General features: G+C 41.7%; 1 protein-coding gene and 1 long non-coding RNA gene across 4 annotated transcripts; both read left to right on the forward strand.

Annotated features, from left to right (window-relative positions):
- Window positions 1–1,336: 1,336 nt before the first annotated feature.
- Window positions 1,337–25,605, forward strand: ASMTL (acetylserotonin O-methyltransferase like). 3 transcript variants are annotated; one of them, XM_077343349.1, is made up of 13 exons: window positions 1,337–1,524; window positions 2,950–3,081; window positions 3,931–3,978; window positions 5,894–5,958; window positions 6,545–6,606; window positions 11,469–11,577; window positions 13,032–13,443; window positions 15,463–15,625; window positions 17,501–17,685; window positions 18,646–18,778; window positions 19,627–19,770; window positions 22,647–22,769; window positions 25,244–25,605. In XM_077343349.1, exons 1-13 carry the CDS (start codon window positions 1,432–1,434, stop codon window positions 25,459–25,461), a joined length of 1,887 nt encoding a protein of 628 aa, XP_077199464.1. In that variant the 5' UTR covers window positions 1,337–1,431; the 3' UTR covers window positions 25,462–25,605. The 3 variants fall into 3 exon arrangements, with proteins under 3 accessions (XP_077199464.1, XP_077199465.1, XP_077199466.1); XM_077343350.1 differs by having other exon boundaries at window positions 22,662–22,769; XM_077343351.1 differs by lacking the exon at window positions 19,627–19,770.
- On the forward strand, window positions 6,613–10,535 carry LOC143840177 (uncharacterized). The gene is made up of 2 exons (XR_013232056.1): window positions 6,613–10,030; window positions 10,065–10,535. It is a non-coding gene; the product is annotated as an uncharacterized LOC143840177 (long non-coding RNA).
- Window positions 25,606–26,370: the final 765 nt, after the last annotated feature.

Here is a 26,370-nt window from a genome sequence, read left to right on the forward strand (position 1 = left end):
TACCATAAGTCTCATCTGTAGAAATTGCTCTCTGTGTTTCTAATCTATACTTTAAAAAATACAGTAGACATTTGTAAAAGTCAACAGTTTCCTAACTAAACCTTGGACATGATGAACTTTGACCTGAGTATCTACCCTAGACAACCACTTCCCCGATAACTCCTGGTGTCATTGTTCTTCATCCCAGTCAACTCACTGAACTATGTGCCTTTCATTTCTGAAAAATATTTTTTGAATGAATTATGATCTCTTGTCAGAACCCCTTTGGGGGTTGAACGACCCTTTCACAGGGGTTGTGGCAGAGCGAGCAGCTGGGGGGGGGGGCGCTGCCACTGTTGCCACTCCTCCTGAAGGCACCCTCCTATTTATATACAATGGATCTTCATGCCATAGGTCAGTTTCAGTTTAATTTCTGTGAAAGAACACTTGCATCATTTTATGGTTGGGGGTCACTACAACATAAGAAACTGTATTAAAGGGTCGTGGCATTAGGAAGGTTGAGAACCACTAGTCTAAAGCAAGGACTGTTTTTTGTTTTGCACTGCACCCTGTTACAATCTGCAGTACAAATCATGAACAATTATTTTTTTAAATCAGAGTCCAGTGGTACCTTTAAGACCAACAAAGATTTAAAGCTGCCACTGGACTCTGATTTTGTTTTGTCGTGCTACTTCAGACCAACACAGCTACCCACTTGAAATTATTTTTACCGGGCAACAAAGTGATTTATTGCTATGCTATTCGGTCTTAATCAAAGCCATGTAGGGGAAGGGAGTTCTTTGTCCCTGGGGATCACAGTGGCTCCGGAAACCTTGCTTTGAAAATTTCGGTGGGGTAACCGTGTTGGTCTGCAGCAGCACAACAAAGCTGAGTCCAGGGGCACCTTTAAAGCCAACAATATTTTATTGTTCAGCGGATAAGCTTTCCATGCCCTCCCACTTCTTCGGAGATCCGAGAAATTGCCGTCCCTCCGCCTGGCGCTCAGGATTCCCGAGGAAGCGCGCCTTGCACACGGAGGCTTCTACCTCGAATACAACGCCGTGGCTCTTGGGGGGCCTGACTGGGCTCAAAGTGTGCCCTACTTTTGCAAGGCTCTTTCCCGGCCGTGTGTGCGTGGAGGTCTACAAGCAACCTCGAAGAACAGAGCCCAAATCCAAGAGGCCTGGTCTGTTTGCGCTCAGCCTGGGTCCTCGTTCGCCTTCACAGGGTGATCCACAACTGCTACAACCCACAAGCCCCTCCCGGTCTGCCTCGTCCCCAGGGAAGAAGAAGAGGAGGAGGAGGAGCAGGAGGAGGCCTCCCTTTCCCGCCCACCCGGGAGGGGGACCAGGAGCTCCGTTGACGCCGCCCCTCGGTGCGTCTCCGGCCGCCGGAATAAAAGCGCCGCCGCCGGCTCTGGCTCTGTGTCGCTGCACGGGCCGCGCCGCCGCCATGGTGCTGCACCCGGTCATGAGGAAGCTGGCGGACAAGCGCGTGGTGCTGGCCAGCGGCTCTCCGCGCAGGCAGGAGATTCTCACCAATGCGGTGAGAGGGCAGAGAAGGGGGAAGGGGAGGAGAGCGGCCGCAAGGCCCTGTGCCAGGGAGGCGCCGGCCGAGGGACCCGCTTTGCTCTCCGGGCTCTGAGCAAATGTCGGTGGCGTTAAGGCTCCGGCCGGGGGAGGCTGCACCTGTGGAGTTTTTGCTTGCTTTGAATTTTCCCAACTCCGCCGGGGCGGGCGGGGGGAGCGGCCATCTGCTCCTGCCCGGCTGCGTGTGTGCTGCTGCATGTCAAAGCAAAACAAAACTTGGTGTATTTCGCTTTCAACCTAATACACGTTGGGTCAAGTCGGGCTTCCTTTGATTCTGGCCATAGAATAAAATACGTTGGAGGATGTGCAGATTCCGTTGCTTTAAGGGCTGAGTAATCCCAACTGGCATTTATCCGGCAACCAGAGGATTCGAACAAAGTTCGCATCCAGTGAGACTTTTAAAAACCAACCAAGTTTTATTCTAGGTATATCAGCGGCCATGTGTGTGCACCCTTCTTCAGATGCAGTGAAATAGACGTTACCTGTCCATATAGGTAGAAGGTGAGCAGCAAACTAGCATAAGCATAATCAGGGCTGCAGGATGACTTTTGTGGGCCCTAGGCACTTTTGTCTTTGCATCAAGGCTCTGTTAGGACATCAACTGTGGTTTTCTTTTTTGGATGTCCCTGGAATTATTTTAATGCAAATAACTGTGTTTGGTCATTTGTCTGACATACATTGTATTTGCATTCATGTATGGTCAAACCTCATGAGATATTTCTGTATGGAGTTCCCAGTGATTTGTTTGTTTAAACAGTTGGTTATACTATGCACAGGTTACTGAAACCAGAACTAGTAATGGTGGGAGTTACTGTGATAAGGTGGAGAAAAACTGCTTTGGGATCCCCATTAGGGAGACAGCTGGAGTATAAATGAAGCAAAGAAATTAAAATCCTAAACCCAATGGAAAATAAGCACCATGAAATCAGCTATATTTACTACCAAATAAGATCAGGATTGGGCTGCATATAATTCATTTGTTTATATTGGGCAAAATCTTGAAGAAGGGTGCAACTCTGTTTAGAATGGCATTGTTAATGCCTTTAGCAATGATGAGTCCACTGTAAGACTCAGTATTAGTTATTGTATTCTCTTAATTGCAAAATTCATAAGTGATGCTGTTCAGGAGTTCTGCTGTTGGCTGTAAAGATCATCCATCATATGGTCTGTCATTTGTAGAGACGTGTTTACCAACACGGTCTAAACTGCAGTTTCTATCATCCTGAATTAAGTTAGCAAAAATGAGTAGCTTGATAGGTATCTAAGAATCTAAAATCTCTCATTCATATTGTAATAGAATAACCCAACATGGGACTGGGAATGGGTCTCTCCAATAGAATCTTAAGTAGAAAGCCATTACTGAATTTCTCATTTTTCACAGGGCCTCCGATTTGAAGTTGTTCCTTCTTGGTTCAAAGAAACCCTTGAGAAGGCATCTTTTGCAGCTCCTTATGAATATGCTGTTGAAACTGCAAAGCAAAAAGCCCTCGAAGTGGCTAACAGAATGCACCTGGTAAGTCTCCATTGTTGAATTTAGTGCTTCCCAAACTAGGGTCTGGGTCTCAGGCTGATTATTGCATTCATGATGCTTTCCTGCCTAACTTACTATGTTGGGTAACAGCCAGTGAGGTACCAGACCTCTTTGCTGGGTGATCTTGAGTAGTTCACAAACTTTCAGCCTAAACTTCATCACAAGGAAGTTGTGGTAATAAATAGGGTATTCTGCCCAAAGCTCATTGGAGAAAGGATGGAATGCAAACATAATATAAATAGCATGAAGGCTGAAAGCACAGAGGTCAGAATGATGATAATGATAATTGTTGTTAGTCTTTTATTGTATGGTCTTGTGAATCTAACAGCAAAGATTCCCAGTAACGCCAAATCGGCAGGTTTCCAGGTTGGCACTTTCAGGAGGCTTTGCTCCAATGAGTAGAGCTTGTTGCAATGGGGCATGGCAGAAGAGGCAGTTGTGCAAGTATATAGGCCCTTGCCTTCAAGGATTATAGGTGGTAACTAGAAAACAGCATTATGGGAATGTTGGACACCCATTTCCCTATTCTGTGGTCTAATTCAGTGCCTCCTGTACCTGCTGCCCCCCCCCCCGAGATAGGGTACATGCCATGAAGGATCTACTAGTTTATAATCTCATTGGACTTTGAATGTATAATCAGCATTGAGCTACAGCTCAATATGTTTATAACCCAATTATGCTGTTAATTTTTAGGTGTCTACTTAAAATATCATGAACATTTACGAGTGTTATTTGTGAAACTGCCCTGAGACTGAACCTGTAAATCGTCGTCTTATATAAAGCAGTTAATCGGGAGGGGAACAATCAAGTAAAATTCTCTCTTTTTTCCAGAAACATCTTCGAACACCAGATGTTGTTATAGGAGCAGACACTATAGTCGTAAGTTATGATATAAACTGATGGCTGATGACTAACTTGGTGTAGTGGTTAAGAGCTGTAGCCTCTAATCTGGTGAGCCAGGTTTGATTCCCTGTTCCTCCACAGGCAGCCAGCTGGGTGACCTTGTGCAGTACTGATAGTGCTGTTCTCACCAATGCTGGACCATCTAGTTTGCCTTTACATGAACAAGCCTTTATATCAATAATAACTAGAGATGGGCACAAACCATAACGTTCCAGTTCACTTCAGAGTTTACAGTGTTCCCAAACCAACCCCCTGAACTCAAATGACCCAGAAGACCCCAAATGAACTGGCTGGGTTCAAGATAGCTCCCCCCCCCCAATTTTGATCTCACTAGACAAGTGCATACACCCCACTGTGAAGCTGAAAGAGAGCCATTTTGCTCGGGCCTGTCTGCTGCTCATTCGCTCTTGCATTTGACTGCTGTGATCCAGCCACTTTAGGGATCCATTTTGCTCTCCCCCATTTCTAAATTGTTCCCTGAGATGGCTTGTTGACACCTGTGCAGCTGAAATGGCTGCCCACCATTAAAATCTCCATTTTGCTTCCCTCTGTTTGGGGGGGGGGCAAAATAGAGAGTTTGAATGGCCCCAACCCAAACAAAGTTCTGGGAGATGTTCCGGGGAGGTGCCTCCTCTGTACTGGGGCTCAAGGGAGCACAAAGTTGCCAAAATCATGAGGAATTTAAGGTTGTGAACCAGTTAATGCCCACAGCAAATAATTCAGAATCAATGCTTGTTTATTTGTGACTTATCCCTAAACGTATCCAAGAGCAAGCTTTTGAATCTAGACTCTCTCATACATGAATATGTACACATACATGTGCACACAGAAGTTAATAACAGAAAAATAAGTAATTATATAAAGACTATGCCTGGTGGGAATTAGTCAGTAGTAGTACTAGATGGCAGAATTAGTTGCTATCTTTGTAAATTATGTGCTCCTTAACCTGGAATGTATTTTCCGACAGGACATTTCCAAGGAAGAATGGACACATATGAGTAGATAACTTTTAACCCTGCCAATTTTTACTTGGTTGGGGATTAAAATAATTTAAAATTGTGGGGGGAAAGAACTCTGCAGTGAAGTTATCACAAAGCAGTGAAAATTTACCCATTTTTCCTGTCCTACTTGCCCCTACATTGATATAACAAGATAAACATGGGGTTAGGAAATCCATCTAATTCTTCCCACAGAATTCCCAAGGATATTAACAGTTTGGTGTAGTGGTTAGGAGTGCGGACTTCTAATCTGGCATGCCAGGTTCGATTCTGCACTCCCCCATATGGAACCAGCTGGGTGACCTTGGGCTCCCCATGGCACTGATAAAGCTGTTCTGACCAATATCAGGGCTCTCTCAACCTCACCCACCTCACAGGGTGTCTGGTGTGGGGAGAGGAAAGGGAAGGCAACTGTAAGCCACTTTGAGTCTCCTTCAGGAGGAAAAGGCAGCATATATGATGCTAAAGAGATGAAGGAAAAAGCCTTATTTTTAAAAGTAAATATTTAATATTGAAATAACTGATAAACCCTTAATTTACACAATAAGTCTTAGAAGGGAAGCACTGTCAGCATTTCTTTATACACATATTTGGATGGTTAATGATCTAGGAATAAATTGGAATACACATCTCCATATCTTTTTGCTAGGTGTTAGGAGTCCCTAATGTAATACAACATGAAATCAAAATGTCCTGTAGGTAATAAATTATTCAGTAAAAATGAGATTTTATATGTGCATATGTTAAGATTCTGTTCTTGAGAAAGATCTTAATATTCGGTGCTATAGGATTTATCAAATGGGAAAGTCAATATGGTTATACATATGTAATTTTCTGCACATATGTCCACTAGCTGGAGTGAAGCAATTATGACAATGTTGTTTTTGTTCCAGACCATAGAAGAACAGATCTTGGAGAAACCAGTAGATAAGCAAGATGCATATAAGATGCTTTCAAGGTTTACATTTTTAAAAATAATGATTAAAATTCACTGTTTAGATCTAAAAGTCTAATCGTGTTCAATGTACTAGTTTCATTATGCAATTTAGATGTAAACATTATTGCCATTTAGACTCAGTTGTGCCCCTCTGTCAGTAACAATTAGACCAATTGTGCAGCAGCATCCTGCTTTGTATAAAGGTTGTGCCAAGAAGGGTTTGATTTTTAATTGTTTACAAGGTATATTTATACCTATTTCTGTTTCTTTGTCATGGAAATACTAAATTGTTTTAACATTTTATATAACTTTAACGTTTTGTATAACTATAATAATACATAGTCCATTTGGAAGGTATCAGTGTTCTAGCAGTATAGTTGCTCTGCTTTCTTGGAGAAAGAAATGTGCTTTAGTTTTTTATTACTCTAAAAGGAAGATCTACTGTTAGACCAGATGTATGCGATTATCCAACTGAATAGCTTGTTAATGTTGTAGCACCATTCAAAATAGACAAAACATGTTTCTTAAAATTTCATGTATTATATTAAAACTCTATTGATAAAATTGGCATTTATCACAACTTAAATAATTCATTTTCCCTTAATAGGCTAAGTGGGAAGGAACACAGTGTCTTCACAGGTGTTGCTATTGTTCACTGCAGCTGCAAAGGTAATTGTGGGAACAAATCTGCTGTTATTCATCTTAGATTTCTAGTCCATCATTTGAACAAATTAGTCAATCAAAACAAAATAGGAAAAAATATTTTGAATAAGACTAAGATCTAGAAATCCCATGCTCCTCATTCTAGGTGAATAAGACCACCAGCAATTTAGAACAAGGGTAAAATCCCATAGAGCCTCTTGTGGCGCAGAGTGGTAAGGCAGCCGTCTGAAAGCTTTGCCCATGAGGCTGGGAGTTCGATCCCAGCAGCCGGCTCAAGGTTGACTCAGCCTTCCATCCTTCCAAGGTCGGTGAAATGAGTACCCACCTTGCTGGGGGGTAAACGGTAATGACTGGGGAAGGCACTGGCAAACCACCCCATATTGAGTCTGCCATGAAAACGCTAGAGGGCGTCACCCCAAGGGTCAGACATGACTCGGTGCTTGCACAGGGGATACCTTTACCTTTACCTTTTATCAGGAAAAAACTTTTCACAGTCAGAGTAATTCAACAGTGGAATAGGCTGCCTAAGGAGGTGGTGAGTTCCCCCTCAATGGCAGTCTTCAAGCAAAGGTTGGATACACACTTTTCTTGGCTGCTTTAGGATGCTTTGGGCTGATCCTGCATTGAGCAGGGGGTTGGACTAGATGGCCTGTATGGCCCCTTCCAACTCTATGATTCTGTGATTCTATGATTCTAAGCTCTGACCATGAGGCTGGGAGTTCGATCCCAGCAGCCGGATCAAGGTTGACTCACTCTTCCATGCTTCTGAGGTCAGTAAAATGAGTACCCAGCTTGCTGGGGGGTAAACGGTAATGACTGGGGAAGGCACTGGCAAACCACCCCGTATTGAGTCTGCCATGAAAACGCTAGAGGGTGTCACCCTAAGGGTCAGACATGACCCGGTGCTTGCACAGGGGATACCTTTACCTTTAAAATCCCATTAACACAGGTGGAAAGCAACAACTGGGCTTCCCAATTAAACCTTTATGCTCCCTGAATTTACAAGCTCTATGTGGATTCTGGTTGCACAAATCATAGGTAGGGATGTGCACAGGAGAAAAAATGTGCACAGGAGAAATTTTGGATTCAAGGTTTCCTTATTTAGTGCAACTCGAATCAACTAAATCACTGATTCAGTATATCAATTTGAGTTGGGCCTATACAGAAATCTTGAACCGAATCAGCCAAAACAATGGCTGATCTCTGGGAATCTCTGTGGATCAGCTGTTAGGTGGGGTCTTTATATATCTTCTGCAGACCCGCTCCAAGGCTGCAAAGACTGAACTCTGCGGAGCCTGGGAGGGGTCTTCAGGAAACCATTTAAATACCCTGCCAAACAGCTGATCCTCTCCCCACCCCTTCCCAGGCTGCAGAGATTAGTCTGGGAGGGGGGCGCATTTAAGATCTTTCAGTGCCCATATCTTGAACTAGTTGAATCAAGCCCAAATCGATCAGAGCTTTGGTGATTCAGCTGGTTTGAAATGATGGGATGTTTGATTCAAGTACTTTTCAGGGCTATTTGAGCCAAATTGTCCATCCCTAATCAGAAGCCAAGTCTATTTGACTTTCCACAAATTCCAGAAAATTACATTCCCCCACAATATCTGCCTTCCAAATATTTGTTAATGATGAAGACATTCATGATTATGCAAAAGAACACAAAACAATACTATCAGAAATTATTTCTGGCAAGGTCACTTCAACCTTTATTTAACAGCATTACATGAACAGTTGATCCTGACAATTGTAATGGAGAAGAGCATTAAAAACGGAGTGACTGTGGGCAGTTTCCTTGGCAGCTAAAGTTTCCAGGGGCCAAAAGCTGGAGCCACTGAAGGATGCCTGTCAACATGGATTAGAATTCTCACTTTTGTCTGCTGTCAAACACTATCCTGACGGATGTGTCTTCTGGCTGTGTACTATACCAAGTCTTATTATTTAGAAATAGATTTTTTAAAATATCTGGTAAGACACATAATGAGAAATTCCAAATTTAAACTAAAGTGGGCTAGATAAAAGTTCCCACAAACAGAAGGAATTCATCAGCAAGGATTTTTTCCATATTTGCCCCCACTCACAAAAAGCCACTGCTGTGATTCAGCCTGCCCCCATGCCAAATATGTCATGCACCATGGAGAAGCGTAGCAAGGAGAAGAAAAAGAAGACCTGTAGCAAGAGCTTTTGCTCCATTCTCTGAGTTTGCTCTGCGCACACTAGGGTGTCTTTGTTGGGGGTAAATGTGTTTAGTTTCTTCTTGCGGCAGCTGCCAGTGCCACATACCTGGGTTTTGTGGAATTGTTTCGGGATAGAGAAGGCAGAGTAAATATCCACTGGCACAGACACCTTCTATCTGCAAGTGTTTAGCTCACAAATGCAGTGTCCTCAAATAAACCAGATAATAGTGTTTATATTTTTTATCTAGTAACACATCATGAACCCCAGTATCCAAGAAACCAGGAAGCTAGTTTATGTGCCCAGGTGGACTTTGGAATTGTGTTTCTGAAATAGCTATCTGTGCCATGAGATGAACCATTTTTGAAACTGTGGCTTGAAAGCTTATGATTTGATACAGGAAAAGGTGAAAAATCTGCCTGGGTCTGCCTTAGTGCAACTAAAGTAACTTTCTGCATGCTATCCAAATTCTACTTAAGACAATTCTAGGTCTTTTAATCTATTAAAAGCCCTTTGAATGGATTGCACACATTTTTCAGTTTGAAATTATACAGGCTGCTGGAAGAGTAAACTGCAAAATGAAATATGAGCTATAGCTGCATTGTTTGCTTCCATTTGTATACATTTCTGGTTTAAAGAGACTGAACAAGTGCATCAAAACCATCTTAATGAAAATATGGTGCCATTTGGAAATTAATGACATACAGTGTCAATTTGGGAAAAATTTGAATGAAAGAACAAAAGAAAGCGTGACTAGATTGAGCTAAAGTTGTGAATGAGCACAAAATGTCTAGCTGTACTGGGGTATCCAGCATGGTGCTTGTGTGTGACTTGGCACCCACTGAAACCTTTCCTGGCACCTGCAAAGAGTTTTTGATGTGGAACACATCTTCTAGCACAGCCCCTGACATGGATATAACTACGGATGTGACATGGGGGATGAATTGGGGGTAAGGAGTTTGTGTGTGTTTGTGTGTGTCTAAGAGGGACAGGGACCAGGGAGGAGGGGCAAGGGCAGGGGGAAAGGAGTTTGTGTATGTGTGTGTCAGAGAGGGGGAGGAAGGGACCAAGGAGCCCCTGAGCAGGTATGTGTTCCGCATACCTTGTGAGAGTCGGGCTGTCACTGATTTATTAGAAAGTGGGTGAGGCTTTTGCCCAGCAAGACTTTTGATTGGCCATCCAATCTTCGATTGGTTATTTAGATTTTTTTAATCCATTGCTTTGGCATGGCACAAGGATCTTCACAGTATGATTGAAGGTATGGCACAAGGATCTTCACAGTATGATTGAAGGTAATCTGTAGCAGTCATTTTGTGGCTGGCTCTGGCTCTTTCTGCAGCCATTTTGTAAATGTGCATACCATGCTGTCATTATTCCAAAGGTGCCTGCAGGCTCAAATGCGTTGAGGACCCTTGGACTATCCAGTGTCTGCACTGTTCATATGGCACAGAAATCAACGTGGCAACAGTCACCTTCAAATCTAGTCTTACTCTAAATACCATGGAAACAATACGTTAAAAACCTTAATTCAAAGAGACTTAACACTTTCTTTAAAGTTTTTCTCGTTCTATTGCATCTTTCATTCTGTAAGCCAAGTTACATTCTTTATTTTGAGACAAAATCCTCTTCTGCCTCCCTTCCAATCTGAAGATGTTTAAAGTGAAAGTAAAACTCCCACACTTGTACATTTATTTATTTTTATATTTAGTCTTATAGGTGGCCCCTCTTCAAGTTGTCTTGGGGATGGGCCAAACATGCTCATCCCAATCAAATAATATTTTGCTGAGGCGCCGAAATAAACAAAGAGCCCCTTTGCCACAGAGTTCCACTTCTTTTCAATGAATTATTTATCTAGAAAATTTACATGCTACCTCTTCAGAGATCTAAAATCAATAGAGAAAGCTGCGTGTGCAAGAGCTCCATATATTCAACACATCTGGGAGCTCTGGGTCTGAGAGACTTCATAGAATCAAATCTCACTGATTAGGTGATAGTGTATTGGTTTTGATGTATTTTTCTGCCTCCTGTATGCCTTACAGTACTTCATAAATAACAGGTGGGATTCTCAACATTTCTATATCTGAACTTTAATGTATTACAGTTGTAATAACGCATGAAAACTAGTATTTGCCATTTCTACTGTAGCACTCAACTGGACGGGGGGCTTTCCCTTGCTGCTTGCTCTGCAAAGGCCTCTCGCCACGTCGTAGCAAGAGGCCTTTGCGGGCCGAGCAGCTCCTCCAGGGAACGCCGGCCCACCAGCGTGGGCCTTTCCGTGGCCCCTTGCCCAGCCAGTGAGCAGGTGGCATGCCCGCGGGCAGCTCTTTCCCTGGCCCATTTTCAAAATGGGCTTTCCTACTAGTTTATAGATAATGCATCATAAGGAACATTTAAGTGACGTTATAATTTTAAGCAGAATGATACTACCCTTTTAATTACAGCCAGTGGCTTTAATAGAAAGGTGCTATTCTGTTTACAATGGATCTGTTTTGACTGCTTGTTGGACACCCTTCCTGAAGCTGGTTGGAGGGTGGTGCTAGGAAGAGGAGTAGATGTGGGATTACTGCTGTCCGTGGCAGCCACACATCCTCTAACACATAGCTGTGGACTCAGTATGGTGTCAAGCTTCTCTTGGGGTCTAAAGTTAAAGCTTATATCTTCGTGTCAGTTTTTTTTACTAAGATTTGCTTTTCTAGATACTCAACTAGAGACTGATGTGACAGATTTCTACGAAGAGACAAAAGTTAAATTTGCTGAACTCTCTGAGGAACTCTTGTGGGATTACATACACAGTGGGGAGCCAATGTAAGTATGGTAATAGGGTATACATGACTGGATTGAAGTGCTAAATGAAGCTACTAGCGCCCTACCTGTCCTCAGATTGCCTAGCCACAGTCATCTGTGCAACAGTGACCTCCAGACTGGACTTCTGTAACTTGCTCTACATGGGCATACTCTTGTCCTTGACCTGGAAATTGTAGCTTGTGCAAAATGCAGCTGCTAGGGTCCCCACAGGAACAGCTTGAAGGGCCCATATCCAGCCTGTGCTGAGGCTGTGACTGTTGCTGCACTGGAGGCTTTGTGCAGGGCTGCAGGCTGGAGTTTGAGCTGGGGCAAGTTGCCCGACCTCTTCCTGCTCCTACACAGGGGAGCATTTGGCCTGGTGCAACTCTTCTGGCCCAGATTTGTGCTACTGCATGGGAGCCAGGGCAGTGAAGTTGCTAGTGTAGAAATGGTCCCAGAAAGTCAAAGCTCTTTTCATCAGATATCAAGGGAAAGGAATCCATACCAATCCAGTCTCCTGCCCAGTGCAATCCTCAGTCTTGCATGGAACATATACTTTAGGAGGCTGATGTTTGTTCTAACTAACAAAGCAATTAAGTGCAGCAAATATCTGGTAGAAAGGGACATTCTTTTTCATTGGAATCAAAGGCATAGGGCCTCTCTTGTACACATTAAAAAGATCATCCCAGCAACCTCATGCCAGGAAAAGTCACAGCTTTAAAAAAGTTTCTTTTAATAAAAAACTTAGATGGTTCTCAAATGAGGCAAGAAAATATACAGTTAATAAAGGACTACATTGTATGGAAACTCATACATACACTTAAATAGTCTCACACTACTTGAGTTGCTGAATGGGAGTAAAATTCTGTATGAAAGCAGCCAAGGATTTCTTTATTCTCTAAAAATGAATTTGTAATTATCAGGATTTGTATTACTGTTCCTTCTCTATTTGTGTGTAGTGGCACAGTTTAAGGGACATTGTATTTAGAAAAGTTGTATGCTTTCATTTGCATAGCTAGTATAAGGAAGTGTAGTCATTAAATAGACTATTTTGAGTGTAGAAAACCAGGTTGGTGTAGTGGTTAGAGAATTGGACTAGGATGTGGGAGACCCATATTCAAATTCCTACTCTGCCAGTTACAAAAATTCAGCATAATCTGCTTCACAAGGTTGTAGTGAAGACAAAAGGGAAGAGAGGAGAACTATATAAGCAGCCTTGGGTCCCCCACAAAGGAAAGGGTATAAGTGAAGCAAATAAATATTCTGAATAGTGTCTAGTTTAATACCAATTTGGAAATTGGATCCATTAATTTCCTGTCTTAGCATGTACAAGTCCAGAATAATTTTTAAAATGACACTAGTTCTTTGAGTCCAAGAGAGCTTCTGTATATGTATACAACATGTATACTGAGGTATTTAAGTGTTTTGGCTTCTTTTTAATTACTATCTAAATATTTTTCTTACCTTCTTCTTAGGGACAAAGCTGGAGGATATGGGATCCAGGCTCTTGGGGGAATGTTAGTGGAATACGTGCATGGAGATTTCTTGAACGTGGTAGGATTTCCTCTGAATCGCTTCTGCAAAAAGTTAGCAGAATTATATTATCCACCCCCAAAGCACACCATCTACCATATAAAGCACGACTCTATCCCTTCAGTAGAGACCTTTGAGATTCAAAGTGATGGGGAAAGTGACTCTTCAGATAATATGTTGTGCAATGGCGCTAAGAAACAAAGCAGCAGCAGAGTTAACCACCCCTCAGGAAAATGTGTAAATGGCAGCAGTAATTGTAATGTGGTCGTGGACAGTCAGAATGATGTAAAGGAGAATACAACACAATTCCCACCTAAACTCTTGCAACTACTGGATGGTTTCAAGGCATCAAAGGTAACAGTGTTCATGGATTTGAATAAATATTTTTCAGCCAGTGAAATCATATTCTGATACATACAGTTCTTTGTAGCCCAAATACATTCAGATGGTGCAACAAACCTGTTTGTTTACAATAGGCACAAATCCTTCCTACTGCCATGCATGTAGCTCTTCTTCCTCTTTCCTTCCTTCATGTGTGGAGAGAGATCACAAGCTTCCTGTTTTTAGAATCCTCGAATGCTGTTTGCCAGGTTATCCAAATGCAGTCACCTAGGTAAAGTGAAACTTATTTTCCCTACACTGAGCATTAAAATACAGTTTAGAATCCTGATTTGTGGGGGAAAAACAAAACTCCATTTTTTTCAGGCACCCACAGTCATACATTACTGATATTGAAGTATGATCCAAGGCTTTGAAAGATCAAGCAGCCTTTAAATAATTTCTGTATGTGATATTGTAGGAAGTTGGCAGGTTTGTGCCTATCACAAGCAATCAGGTTTGTTCATAAGGTGTAAATGAAACCCTTGGGGAAGTCTCAAAAGTTGTTGCATCTCAAAAGCTGTTGTGCAAGAAAAAAAAAAGTCTGGCTCAATGTCACCTGTACAGTGATCTCTTTTGAGAGGAGGAAGACACTCTTGGTACCCTTGGGGCTCCTTTTCCCACAATGCCTGGGCGCAGGAAATGGATTACACTTTCAGTCTCTGGAGAGAGGAGGAGCCCGCCCTCAGTCTCCTCCTTGCTTCTGCCTGAGGGAGCAGTGGAGCTCCAGAGACTTTTCTTAAAGGAAAAGGACCTTGTTTTTCTCTTCCCATATGTGTATCTTTCTTCGTGCCTTTGCCTTTGTTTAAAAAAACAAACTTTCTTTGTTCTTCTGACCTTGTCTTCCTCAAGGATGTTTGCCTTTTGCCCACCACTTCAATCATGACAGTGTCTGCAGCTGAGTTGCAAGTTATTACAGTGCTCGAAACAATGTAATCCCAAGGACTTAACAGGGGTATTAGTTTCTTATCACACTATATATGCTAACGTCATTCAGTTCTCCTATCTGCATTCCTAGCAATCCCCCGGAAGGGTCATACATCGTCTTCATTTTATTTGATTTCTTATTTGGAATAATGGAATTGAATTGTAGATTGCAATGTAACATTGTAACGTAACGTAAAAAATCCAGTGGCACCTACAGCAGCTCAAGGCTGAAAGGACAACCTGCTCCACCAATCGTCAGCGAAAGGATAGAAAGAAGAAAGAATGTAACATAATGAATATTAAAATGTATTTCTCTGGTCTGGAGACAGGGGACATGACTCTTCACAGCCAGTCACCCCATTTCAAAAAAGAAGATGCTTGATAGGAGATGAAGTGTAATGACCAAGTCTCAGTTAATTACTCAGTAATCCACAATTAAGGATACATCTGTCAATTAAAACCTAATCTTGACATATCTATTTCCTTCATTGTTTTCTCCAGCCTTAAGCCCAAACCAATGATAGCTTTATAAACTTAGGTTGTTATCCCTGAATGGACCTTGAATTTGTTAAACATCTTCATTATGCTGTATACTAATTTACCACTCACACATGAAATATATATATGGCTTGGTAATTCCCATTTCATCGTATCCAAGGAAGCATGCATGTACAAAAAAGCTTATACCTTGAAATACACTTGGTGGCTTTTAAAGGTGTCATTAGACGCAGATGTAGTTCTATACATTAGTTTTCATGTGACTTCTGTATGCATAATTTCTGATCTGTTGTGATCAGCAAGGTATTTAAATGGATGACCTGACATGTAAAGTGGTTTAGTCTCACTGATGTCAGAGGAGCCGAACCAGCTAACAAAGACATTATGAGAGTCACAGTGCCATCCAAAGTTGGGTTATACGCTTAGAAGCCCATTGACTTCAATGGACTTGGAGGGGTATACTTCTGCTTAGGATGGCAGCTAGTGGCTTACCAATCACTTAAATTTTCAAAAAGATAATGAGGTGTTCTGGATTTTCTTTCAGTAATTAATGCCATTTCTTATCTACAGGCATTGTTTGTATCCAGTAAGCTGAAAATATTTGATCTTCTCAAAGAGAAGGGTGCCATGACCCCTGTGGACGTTGCAAACCAAGTGAAAGCTTCTTTGCGTGGCATGGAAAGGCTGCTGGATGCCTGTGCTGCTCTTGGCCTTTTGGAAAAAACTCGTCAAGGTGATCTTTCACTTTGAAGCAGTTGGGAGAGGAGGCCTGGGAAGGTCTTGACATGACACCATAAAACTGTCAGGTTGTTAACTAGAGCAGGGGTAGTCAACCTGTGGTCCTCCAGATGTCCATGGACTACAATTCCCATAAGCCCCTGCCAGCGTTTGCTGGCAGGGGCTCATGGGAATTGTAGTCCATGGACATCTGGAGGACCACAGGTTGACTACCCCTGAACTAGAGTATTGGCTTCCAGAATGGAAGAACAATGCAACCTAAGAAATCTCATTAGTTTAAAATACTCAGAAAGATACATCGCTTAGAAAGTAGCAAGTTATGGCTCAGGAAAAGGGAGAAAATGGAACTGGTGGTGGAAAGTGTCATCAAGTCACAGTTGATTTATGGTGACCCCATGAGGTTCTCAAGGCAGAAGGCATTCAGAGGTGGTTTGCTGGCCTCTACATCACAACCCTATTATTCCATGGAAGACTCCCACCCATTTACCAGCCAGGGCCAACTCCCTTAGCTTCTGAGTCCTTTTTAGTATTGCTGATGTGTTTGACTAACAGTGTATGAATCCTATTTACAAGTAGATACACACAGTATTTTTTAATGCTGTATGTGCAAGCTGGAGAGACAATGTGGTATAGTGGTTAAAGAACAGCAGCTTCTTATCTAGGGAATGGGGTTTGATTCCTCACTCTTCCACATGCAGCCTGCTGGGTGACCTTGGCCAGTTACAGTTCCCTGGGAGCTGTTCTTGCAGAGCAGTTTCTTAGAGCTCTCTCAGCCCCCTTCACAAGGTATGTGTTGTGGGGAGAGGAGGGGAAAGGTGTTTGTAAGATGCTTTGGGACTCTTTTGGGTGGTGAAAAATGGGGTATAAAAAACAGCTCTTCATCAGAGCTCACTGTCTTCAAAAGCATTGAGAAAAACCCTTTGTCTGAACTGGCAAATCATGGAAGCAGTTTTGGGTGGCACTTAAGTTTTCCAACTGCTGCAAGAACTGCTACTGATTACATCTTTCTCCTAGCTCATCCATTGTATGTATCCATACAGATACATACTTGGCAACAGGTGAAATTGCTGTTATAGGGAAATAGATACACGCTTATAGATACACGCTTGTAGGCTGAAAAGTCTTAGACATTTTGGTGCTTTTGGTGAAATACAGACATAGAGTTTCCATTAGTGCACCTGGGTTTTGTGATTTTCTGCTGGGCTCTGTGATGTACAAGACACCAAAGAGCCTTCCTTAACAATATCAACAGTAAATTGTTGCCAACCAGCACTCTGTTCTTGATGTCCCTTCATCTGGATATCAGGTCCCGTATTTTAAGGCTGGTACTAGTGTCCAGAACTGGCTTCCCACAGTGAGGGGCAACCTTAGCAAGAAGAGGCAAAGTGAGGTAGCTGACTCAGGTGGTGAGTTTGGGCTGCCAGGAAAAGTGGCAGAATTGGAGACCAATACTTGATCCATAAACACATCCAATCAGATATACTCTTCCATAAGCTTCATGCAAGTAAGGCTGCACAAGAGTAGTGAAGTGATGCCAATTTTTCCCCAGCCGCCAAAATATCTTGCCCAACACTCCAGTTAGTGTCCCCCTGGCACAGAAGGTACCTAAACTGAGCTTTGAGTACTGTAAAATAGTCTCAAGACTTTATTTCTTAAGAGTATTGCATCTTTCAGTGGGAAGTATATGTAAAAGCTTATTACAAGAAATAAGGATTCTATTAAATTCAGCACATATTTGTGGACTTCAGCCATGTTGTGAAGCTGCACCAATGTCATGCTCTTTAACTGGATGTTTCTAAAATTAAAATACTATTTTTACTTCTAAAGAAATCATTATTCATATTTCATATTTATTTTGTTACCTCAAAAGGATACAGCAATTCAGATTTGGCGAGCTTATATCTGGTGTCAGACAGTGAATCTTCACTTCATGACTTTGTTCTTCACTGTAATGACCGTCTGTGGCCTCTGTATACACATCTGGAATTGGCAGTCAAAGAGGGGACTTCCCAGAACCACTGCACATTTGGGGAGAAAGGAGGTGATTTGTTTCAGGTAGTGGAGATGATTCATTTTTTGCAAGGTGGGGGAGACCTTCAAAAACCACTTTACTTCAAGACTAAAGAAAAATCATTAGCCTGCTTTTGCCATAATCACACAAAATGCAGCAGTATTTATTTGTCATGATAAACCAGGAGCTTATCACCTAGGACTTCTAAGTCTGGGTTGGGACATACCTGGAGATTTTGGGGGTGGAGCCTGGAGAGGCCATGGTTTGGGGAAGGGAGGGACCTCAATCCAGGAGGAACTGACTTCATTCATCTGGAGATCAACTGTAACAGTAGGAGATCCCCAAGTATTACTTGGATGCTGGCAACCATATTACCACCACAGGCTCAGGAATTAGTTTTTAATTAGTACAAGCATGGGTCCTAAAAATCTTGTTTAGCTATAATCATTTGTGTACACTGATTTAGGATGCAGTCTTACAGTGCTAAGCAGTGCTGCACCCTTCTAAGTCCACTGAACTGAACTGGTTAAAGGGATAATTCTGCTTTGGATGTCACGACATGGATCGAATTGAACACTTTCCCAAGAACAACAAAATAATTCTGCATAGAAAACTGACATTCCAAGATGAAAAGTGGGCTTATGCCCTTCTTTCTCCATCTGGTAGTTGCTGTGGAGAGTTTGTTTTGTTTTGTTGCAAGGAGAAGCAACTTTTCTGTATACCTTGAGAATCTCTTGAATGAGGAAACTCCTGCAAATAAACTTGGTGCCATTAGGATAAGAATAATCCTGAGGATGGGATGGATTAAAAATACAGTAAAGGGAGATTATTCTTGTCTCAGAATAATTTGCCAGCATTAACAAAAGCCTGTTTAAGGTTTGTGATAATTGTATGGTTTAGTATAAATAGAAATCATGTTAAGAGAAATTATTTAAACACAAATTTAGTACTTGGTTAATTTTCCCATTTAAAATCTTTGTTTGGGTTTTGTTTTGTTTTGACAGGATTTCTACTATCAAAGTGCAGAGACGAAGCAGCGTTTTATGAGTGCCATGCACAGCATTGCCAAGATGACAGCAAGCGATGTAGCATCGGCTTTTGATCTTTCCCAGTTCAGAGTTGTATGTGATTTAGGAGGTAAGTAAGCCTTCTAAAGGAGCCTCTTGTGGCGCAGAGTGGTAAGGCAGCAGACATGCAGTCTGAAAGCTCTGCCCATGAGGCTGGGAGTTCAATCCCAGCAGCCGGCTCAAGGTTGACTCAGCCTTCCATCCTTCCGAGGTCGGTAAAATGAGTACCCAGCTTACTGGGGGATAAACGGTAATGACTGGGGAAGGCACTGGTAAACCACCCCGTATGGAGTCTTCCATGAAAACGCTAGAGGGCGTCACCCCAAGGATCAGACATGACCCAGTGCTTGCACAGGGGATACCTTTACCTTATACCTTCAAAAGCCCCCATTGTACATTGATAGAAAATATCATAATTACCATCAGGGATGAATCAGAGACTCCCAAAATAAATCTGTTTCTTCAGAGTGTAGTAACATTTCTCTTGTTGTAAGCTTTTGGGGGGCAATACAGTGTCATACAACTATGTCATCGATAAAGTTAGAACATTTCCTGGTGTTTGTACATGTACTCAAGAAGTTTTAACAGTGCAGGTCTAAGTTTAGAGAACATGACTTCATTGGACTCAGAAGGGTATAACTCTGCTTTGGCTTGAACTTAAACCATGTAACAATTTGCAGTAACTTTGGGTACGAAGGCTGAAGCTTTCAAGGGGTTTTGTATTCAAAAGACATCCATTGGCTCTTTCCATTAAAGGCGTATCGCTGTCTCCAAGGAGCACTTTTTCCATTGTAGCCTTGTAACAAATCAGCAAGGTGGGTCAAGCTGATTAATCATGACTAGCTTAACGTCATGCAATGAGCTTCATTCAATTTTAACTAGGCTTAAAGAAATTCCCACTGTATGACTATTTTGCAGGTTGCACTGGAGCTCTAGCCTATGAGCTGGTAAAGATCTACCCAGATATGACAGTTACTGTATTTGACCTTCCAGATTGCATTAAAAATGTCTCCAGCTTTCAGCCTTCAAGACAAAACACTGCTCAAGTATTTTTCTCATCAGGTAAACTTAACTGTGGAGTATGGACTTTGTTGTCATGCATGGATAAAGAAGGGTTAATCCTAAAGCAAACCTCCTTATGCTAAACCTTAATCTTGACTTTATCAAGGCACTTGTGAAACTTGTTTAGGGATGGGCACAAACTGCATTTTTGCAGTTCAGGTCATGGCTGAACCACCCACCAGTACACAGGCTTGTGAACTGAACTTGTTCATATAATTTGTGTGCCATTTAAAGTTTAAACCCTTGCTTTCGGATCTTCATGAACCACCACAAACTGCATAAAAATTCATGGAAGCTTGTGGAAATTCTTCAATACATGAACATCGCTTTACAAACCACAGCTGGGCCAAAATTTGTGGCAGACCTTAGTTCATGAGCCAGTTTCTGTCCATCCCTAAACTTGGTGTATTGTTGTTGTTAGGTGCGAAGTCATGTCTGACCCATCGCAACCCCATGGACAATGATCCTCCAGGCCTTCCTGTCCTCTATCATTCCCCAGAGTCCATTTAAGTTTGCATCAACTGCTTCAGTGACTCCATCCAGCCACCTCATTCTCTGTCGTCCCCTTCTTCTTTTGCCCTTGATCGCTCCCAGCATTAGGCTCTTCTCCAGGGAGTCCTTCTCATGAGGTGGCCAAAGTATTTGAGTTTCATCTTCAGGATCTGGCCTTGTAAGCAGCAGGCAGGGTTGATCTCTAGGACTGACTGGTTTGTTCGCCTTCTGTGTGTATGTATGTATATATGTTAACAGGCTGTTTCACATGTTGCTTTTACACATATTTGCTTATTTACTTTGTCTATATTTTGCTTCTTCCATCCTGGACCTGTAGACATTATATATAGGGATACCAAGTGGTCTCACATTCAGGCATGGAGCAGACCCAGACTGCTTAGTTTTAGCACAATAACTGCACCATGCTTCTTCTAGCTCTGGATTTATGTTGCCCATTTACCCAGGAAGGATCTTCCCAAACTGGATAAGTAGATAACAACATGACACATGAGGTTTAGTATGGATTGATGCATATTACAGCAGCAACAACAACGAATCCTAATTTCACATAGAAAGAAAGAAACCTTGGGGTCATGTTATTTAGCTCAATGTAAGCGTCAACTCAGCATGCAGCAGAGGAGGAGGAGGCAATTTTTTTCCTAGGGATTATTGTAAAAGGGACTGAAAATAAAATGGCCATATCCTAAAGTTCCTGTATAGTACAAGCAGGATATCTTAAAGGACTTGCAGGAAGCATTTCATTATTTCTCTTTCCCCACACTATTTCCTCATTCTTCCATGAAAGCCCCTATAGCTGCTCACTTTTTTCTGCTTCCTTTTTTCCCCCACCCACTAGCCAGCCTACATTTATCTGCCCACTTCAGCTTTTCCTTCTTTCCTCCTTTTGCCAGGTCCTCTCTGGAAAAACTGTGGCCAAGTTGCATGGTGCTTACTCAGGCTGCACCCAGTTGTGTGATGTTGGCCCAGTTGGGCCTACTTGAATAGTGGACTTGCAGGAACACCTCACTTTCCTGGTTCCCCCTTCCACACTATTTCCTTTAGCCCTTCTCCTGGCACTCAACATTTTCTCAACTTTACATGCTCACCAGTTTTTGTTTTATCTGATTCCCATCCTCACCTATATTACTGACTTCATTTATATGCCATATTTTGCCACAGTGGGCAGCTTAATATGATTCTCCTGTCCTCCACTTTATCCTCACAAGAACCCTCTGAGTAAGTTAGGCTAAAGTAGGTGTGACTGGCTCAAAGTCAGCCAGTGAGCTTCCACAGCAAAATGGGTATTTGAAACAATAACCATTTTATCACATTGGCAATGATGGGGTGTTTAGACATTAGCAAGCAGTTGTATCTGAGTGACTCATGCAACTGCATGGTCGCAAGTTGTCTGGTGATTGCTATCAGTCCTGGGCTCCATGAGTCTTCATTCACAGGCCAAAACAACCTTAAATAGGCTACTCCTTTATGCTGACAGAATCCAAAGCTTGAAGCCCAGCAATATTGGCTGCCTAACAACTCCCACAATGGCTACTGCAGGTGTATAATTCTTAATACTGCAGGCATTGCTTCTGTCATTTGAAGGATTTTGACTTGGGACTTTTCTCAGAAAAATAAGTATCCTAGCCATGGCCCCAGTCTCTGGATGTAAGTATCCACAGTTGGGGCTGTATTAAGATTTAGTTATATTTATACAAGTATAGAAGATTACAAGTATAGAAGAAAGTAAAGTCTGCCTATGGCTGTTAGCCATTATGTAGTGAAGCAAGATAAGCCTATGCCAGAGAACTCATATCAACTTAATTTCTATGGTCATTTCTGCCATTTATTGTTTTGTCTTTTCATATTTTAAACCATAAATCACTATGTATGTCTTGACTAGAAAGGTGATATATAAGGGCATTAAAAAAAACCTACTGTACATCTGCATATGTTGGGTGGCAACAGCAAGGGAAGATTGTTTCCCTCATTCTAGGCTTTGCATGCCTATAATAGAACTAGAAGCTGGACAAGATGGCCCTTTGTCTGATCCAGTAAGTTTTTTCCTGTGCTTTTCTGTGAATTTGTACACCAGCTCTTCTGAAATGTAGACTATTTAATTTGATGCAACTATACTATTATTATTTTTACCTTCTTAGCCATAGATAATAAAATGCTAAAATGAGTATTCTAACTTTGACTATTTCCATGTCTCATTTAATGCCAGTGGTGAAACCTTTATTTCTGCCCCAAGCAACAGCCTTGTTCCCTATACTGGGAACTTTGATTACCAAGTTGCTGCTAGGATACCCAGTGTGGATATAAAATGACTGATAGGAAAATTTAATCATGTATATCGGTACTAATTAAAAGGCATTTTCAAACAGGTGATTTTTTTAAAGATAAACTTCCAGAAGCAGAACTGTATATTCTTTCAAGAGTTCTACATGACTGGTGCGAAGAAAAGGTTCATACCCTTTTAAGTAAGCTGTCTGCTGTTTGCAAGCCAGGTAAGAGCTTTGGGTTTTCCTTCTCCACTATCTTGCTATGTATAATTCAGCACTTAAACAGTAGTTTACTAGCAGAACTGGAAGGTTTTGGTGCCATTAGCAGAAGCCAAAATTTAATTTCAAGGTGTTCTTCTGTTTCTCCACTTGTTATTGCCTTTTGTACCTATTTATGGAGATCCGTTCCTCAGAAAGATTCAGGCGGGTAGCAGTGCTGGTCTGAAGTAACGAAGGTTGAGACCAGTGGCACCTTTAAGACCAACAAAGTTTTATTCCGGGTATAAGCTTTCATGTATACTCACTGACTAAGTATGTGCATGCATACAAAAGTTTCTATCCAGAATAAAACTTTGGTCCTAAAGGTACCACAGGACTCACATTTGTTCTGTTCCTCAGAAACTCTGGATTGAATTAAGCATGACTAGAAGCAAAGGACAGCCTTGTGTTGAGATTTTGCTCTTATGTAATGCTGTTTTTCCCTTTTAAAAAATTCAAATATTGTAATGTCTTTTCCGGTGCTGGATAGAGAGTGTACAAAGCTAAAAACTAATATTAAAAATAAATACAAAGCCATAGAACGAAGTTTGAGTTCAGTAGCAGCTGGAAATCATCCAGTTTGCTGGATTATGAGGTCTCTCTTTCCCTAGTATGATGAAAACCCATTGTCTCCTAAAGTCATGTGGCTTTGAAGGCCCCGTTTTTAGTGCAGAATGAACCAAGTCATGACACTTTGGCCCATCAGGTGGGTGAAGCCTCATTCAAAGTGTACACTACTCCCCTATCCTTTCCTCTTCACCTCTTAATAATTGGGGGAGGGATAGGATTTTTAGCCGCCATGTTAGTAGATTGATGTTTTAATGGGAATTTTAATGGGATTAGTTGTTGTGACCCGCCTCGAGCCTATCGGGAGAGGCGGGAAATAAATCTAATAATAATAATAATAATAATTTTAAAAAAGGAAAAAGGTCCCCAATGGCCTTTGTTGCTGAAGCTAATTGGTTGGGGGAGAAAAGCTGCTTCTCTGAGACCTTTTCCACACCAGGAATTTGCCCTTCCTCATGACTTGTCCAGTGGCGAGGCAGATTTCTGGTTCCACTTGACATGGTGGCCAGGCCGGGGCTATCCCAGGCCTGGCTGGACTTAGGCCCTCATTTACCCTGTGGCAAGGAAACATGGATAATGCCACATTCTCTTTTTTTGTCCCGGGTGCCACAGGGTCTACTTTGGGCCATGGCCATGGGGAACGGAAGAGTCAGGACGTCCTGGCCCAGCTCCTCCCCACCTATGGCTGCAACCTTGATATCCCAGAAGAGACAAAAAATGCCCCAGGTGGCTTTGTTGCACTATGCAGCATGGTGGAGCTACCTGGGGCATTTTTTAAAAAATGTGACACAATACTCCATTTTAAAAAAATCAAAATCAGCTCCCACTGCCCTCCAGCACACCATCCAGCTGCCTTATTCAGAAGCACATATCCAGGTGGACCAGATGCGTTAAGGAAAATGCTGCTCCATCAGAACCTGGGAAGAGGCAGGCCACCCTGCCTCGTCCCAAACACCTGGTGGCAGCCCAGTGCAGAATGGGTTTGAGCGTGAATGGGGTGACATAGCTGTAGGAGTACAAGTGGGGAATTTTTACATGGTTGTGCAAGTGGAGAGGTGCAGTTGGTTTTGGTGATCCTTGTCCTTGCTCGGGGGGGGGGGTGGCTGCTTTATATGTAAAATGTGCTTCTCTTTGGGGGAAGATTTGCATTGAAGGTGTTATTGAGCTTTAATTCTACATTTTAAAAGGGTGCATTCTTTTTTCACATTGAAGTGTTCAGCTGTTTAAAATTGGAAAAATGACAATAAGTCAGCCTTTTTAAAGTGATGTTAGCACTGGACAGGGGTGTGCATCACAAGTCAGTAATGCTATATGTAGACAGCCTCAGCTCTCCAGCAAGCAATGCAAGTCTTGGAAGGGAAATTGAATGGTCCAAATGAGAAAATGTTATGACCAGAAAATGGTATTCCTCCATGAGACTGCTTACCTGAGGGACGATGTAACTGTTCCCTGCACTGTGCATTGTGCATTGGCATACTATGCTGAATATTACATATTCAAAGGTAGGACAAAATTGTTATGAGTAAGAACAGCAGCAAGGGTTTTAAAAACCTAGAAAAGACTCCCAAATAAAACACAAGTGTTGAGGAATAGTTAATCAGAAGACGATATTGCCTAACCAAAATATTAGTGAAACAAAAAGAGCCTGATATCTTATGGCAGATGGCTGGAAAGGAATGCTATGAATTGAAAGGCTCTCAAATTCCCTTGTTTTCAAGGGACAGTCTCCTGATATAATTTCTGGATTGAAAAACTGCAGGGAAAGAAGGAAGCTTTGAAAGGGAGGGACCCATTCTTTAAAATTAAAAAAATGACATTGTTTTGAAATTAGGAATGGGTAATGAAACAATTTATTTTTCCTTTTGGATATGCAGGAACTGCTTTGCTAGTAGCAGAAACTGTGCTGGATGAGACGCAAATAAGTCCTGTTCCGGCTGTTTTACAGTCTCTCACCATGAGCGAAGGCAAGCAAAGAAGCGGTTCAGAATACCAGCAGTTATTGGAAAAATATGGATTCACCAGTGTGCAGATTAAGATAACAGGAAATCTGTTAGATGTTATTCTGTGCTTCAAGAAAGCGTCTATCCAGTAGACTGAATGTGAGACAAGCAAATCCATCATCCTGAATTAATATACATTTTCCTACCTGTGTTCTGAATTTCTGTGGTGTGATACAGTATGGACTACATATTGAATTTATACTACTTCTGTTGATTAAAACAGCACTAAGAAATGACCAATTTTCTTTCTTTCTGGTAAATTAAGCAAACCTTATTGCATGTTCAGAGACCATTTCTGGCTGTGCATTGCTGACTCCTCATCCTTAGTTGTTTTCTTCAAAATTCAAGTTACAAAAAGTGAACAGAGAAACCAAAAGCATGCATTTTTAAGAACTTGTGACATCTGCCAAGATTGCAGATATGCAAATTCTTACTCATATTGTCTCCATATTGAAAAGGGAAGGAAAGAATCTATTGAATATCTAGGACAGTCTTCTATTTATTCCTTGCAGTAAAAAATGGTATACAGTTTGAATGGAAAAACTTGATCAAATCACTAAAAAAAAATTTTTTTTTAATTTTTTACAGTGATCTAAATGCTAGACTTTGGGAAGCTTCTTTTTTGTCCCTGATTTGAAAAATGGGTCCCAAGTGGCTTAAAAGGAACAATCCCTAAAGATAATGGGATTAAAACGCTTGTGTTCATCAGAAAACCAAGCACAAATTCTCACTCCATCATATGGTTCAATGTAAAAATTAAGTCTGCTCCTCGCAAGCCACCCTGTGCTTGCTGGAATTCTTTGTATACTTGAGTTTTGAAGCTGATGCTTAAAATTCAATATTGCAGTGAATGTGTCTTATTTAAGCTTAAACATATTAATATTCTAACAGGGTGTTCTCAGACACTAAGAAACATGTGGAGCCATTTCCATAACATTAGTGAGCCTGTGCACTGCCAAAATTCTATAGAGATTGCAAGGATTTGAATAGTCTTTAGGTCA

This window comes from Paroedura picta, chromosome 6, assembly GCF_049243985.1.
Source record: "Paroedura picta isolate Pp20150507F chromosome 6, Ppicta_v3.0, whole genome shotgun sequence".
Taxonomy (NCBI): domain Eukaryota; kingdom Metazoa; phylum Chordata; class Lepidosauria; order Squamata; family Gekkonidae; genus Paroedura; species Paroedura picta.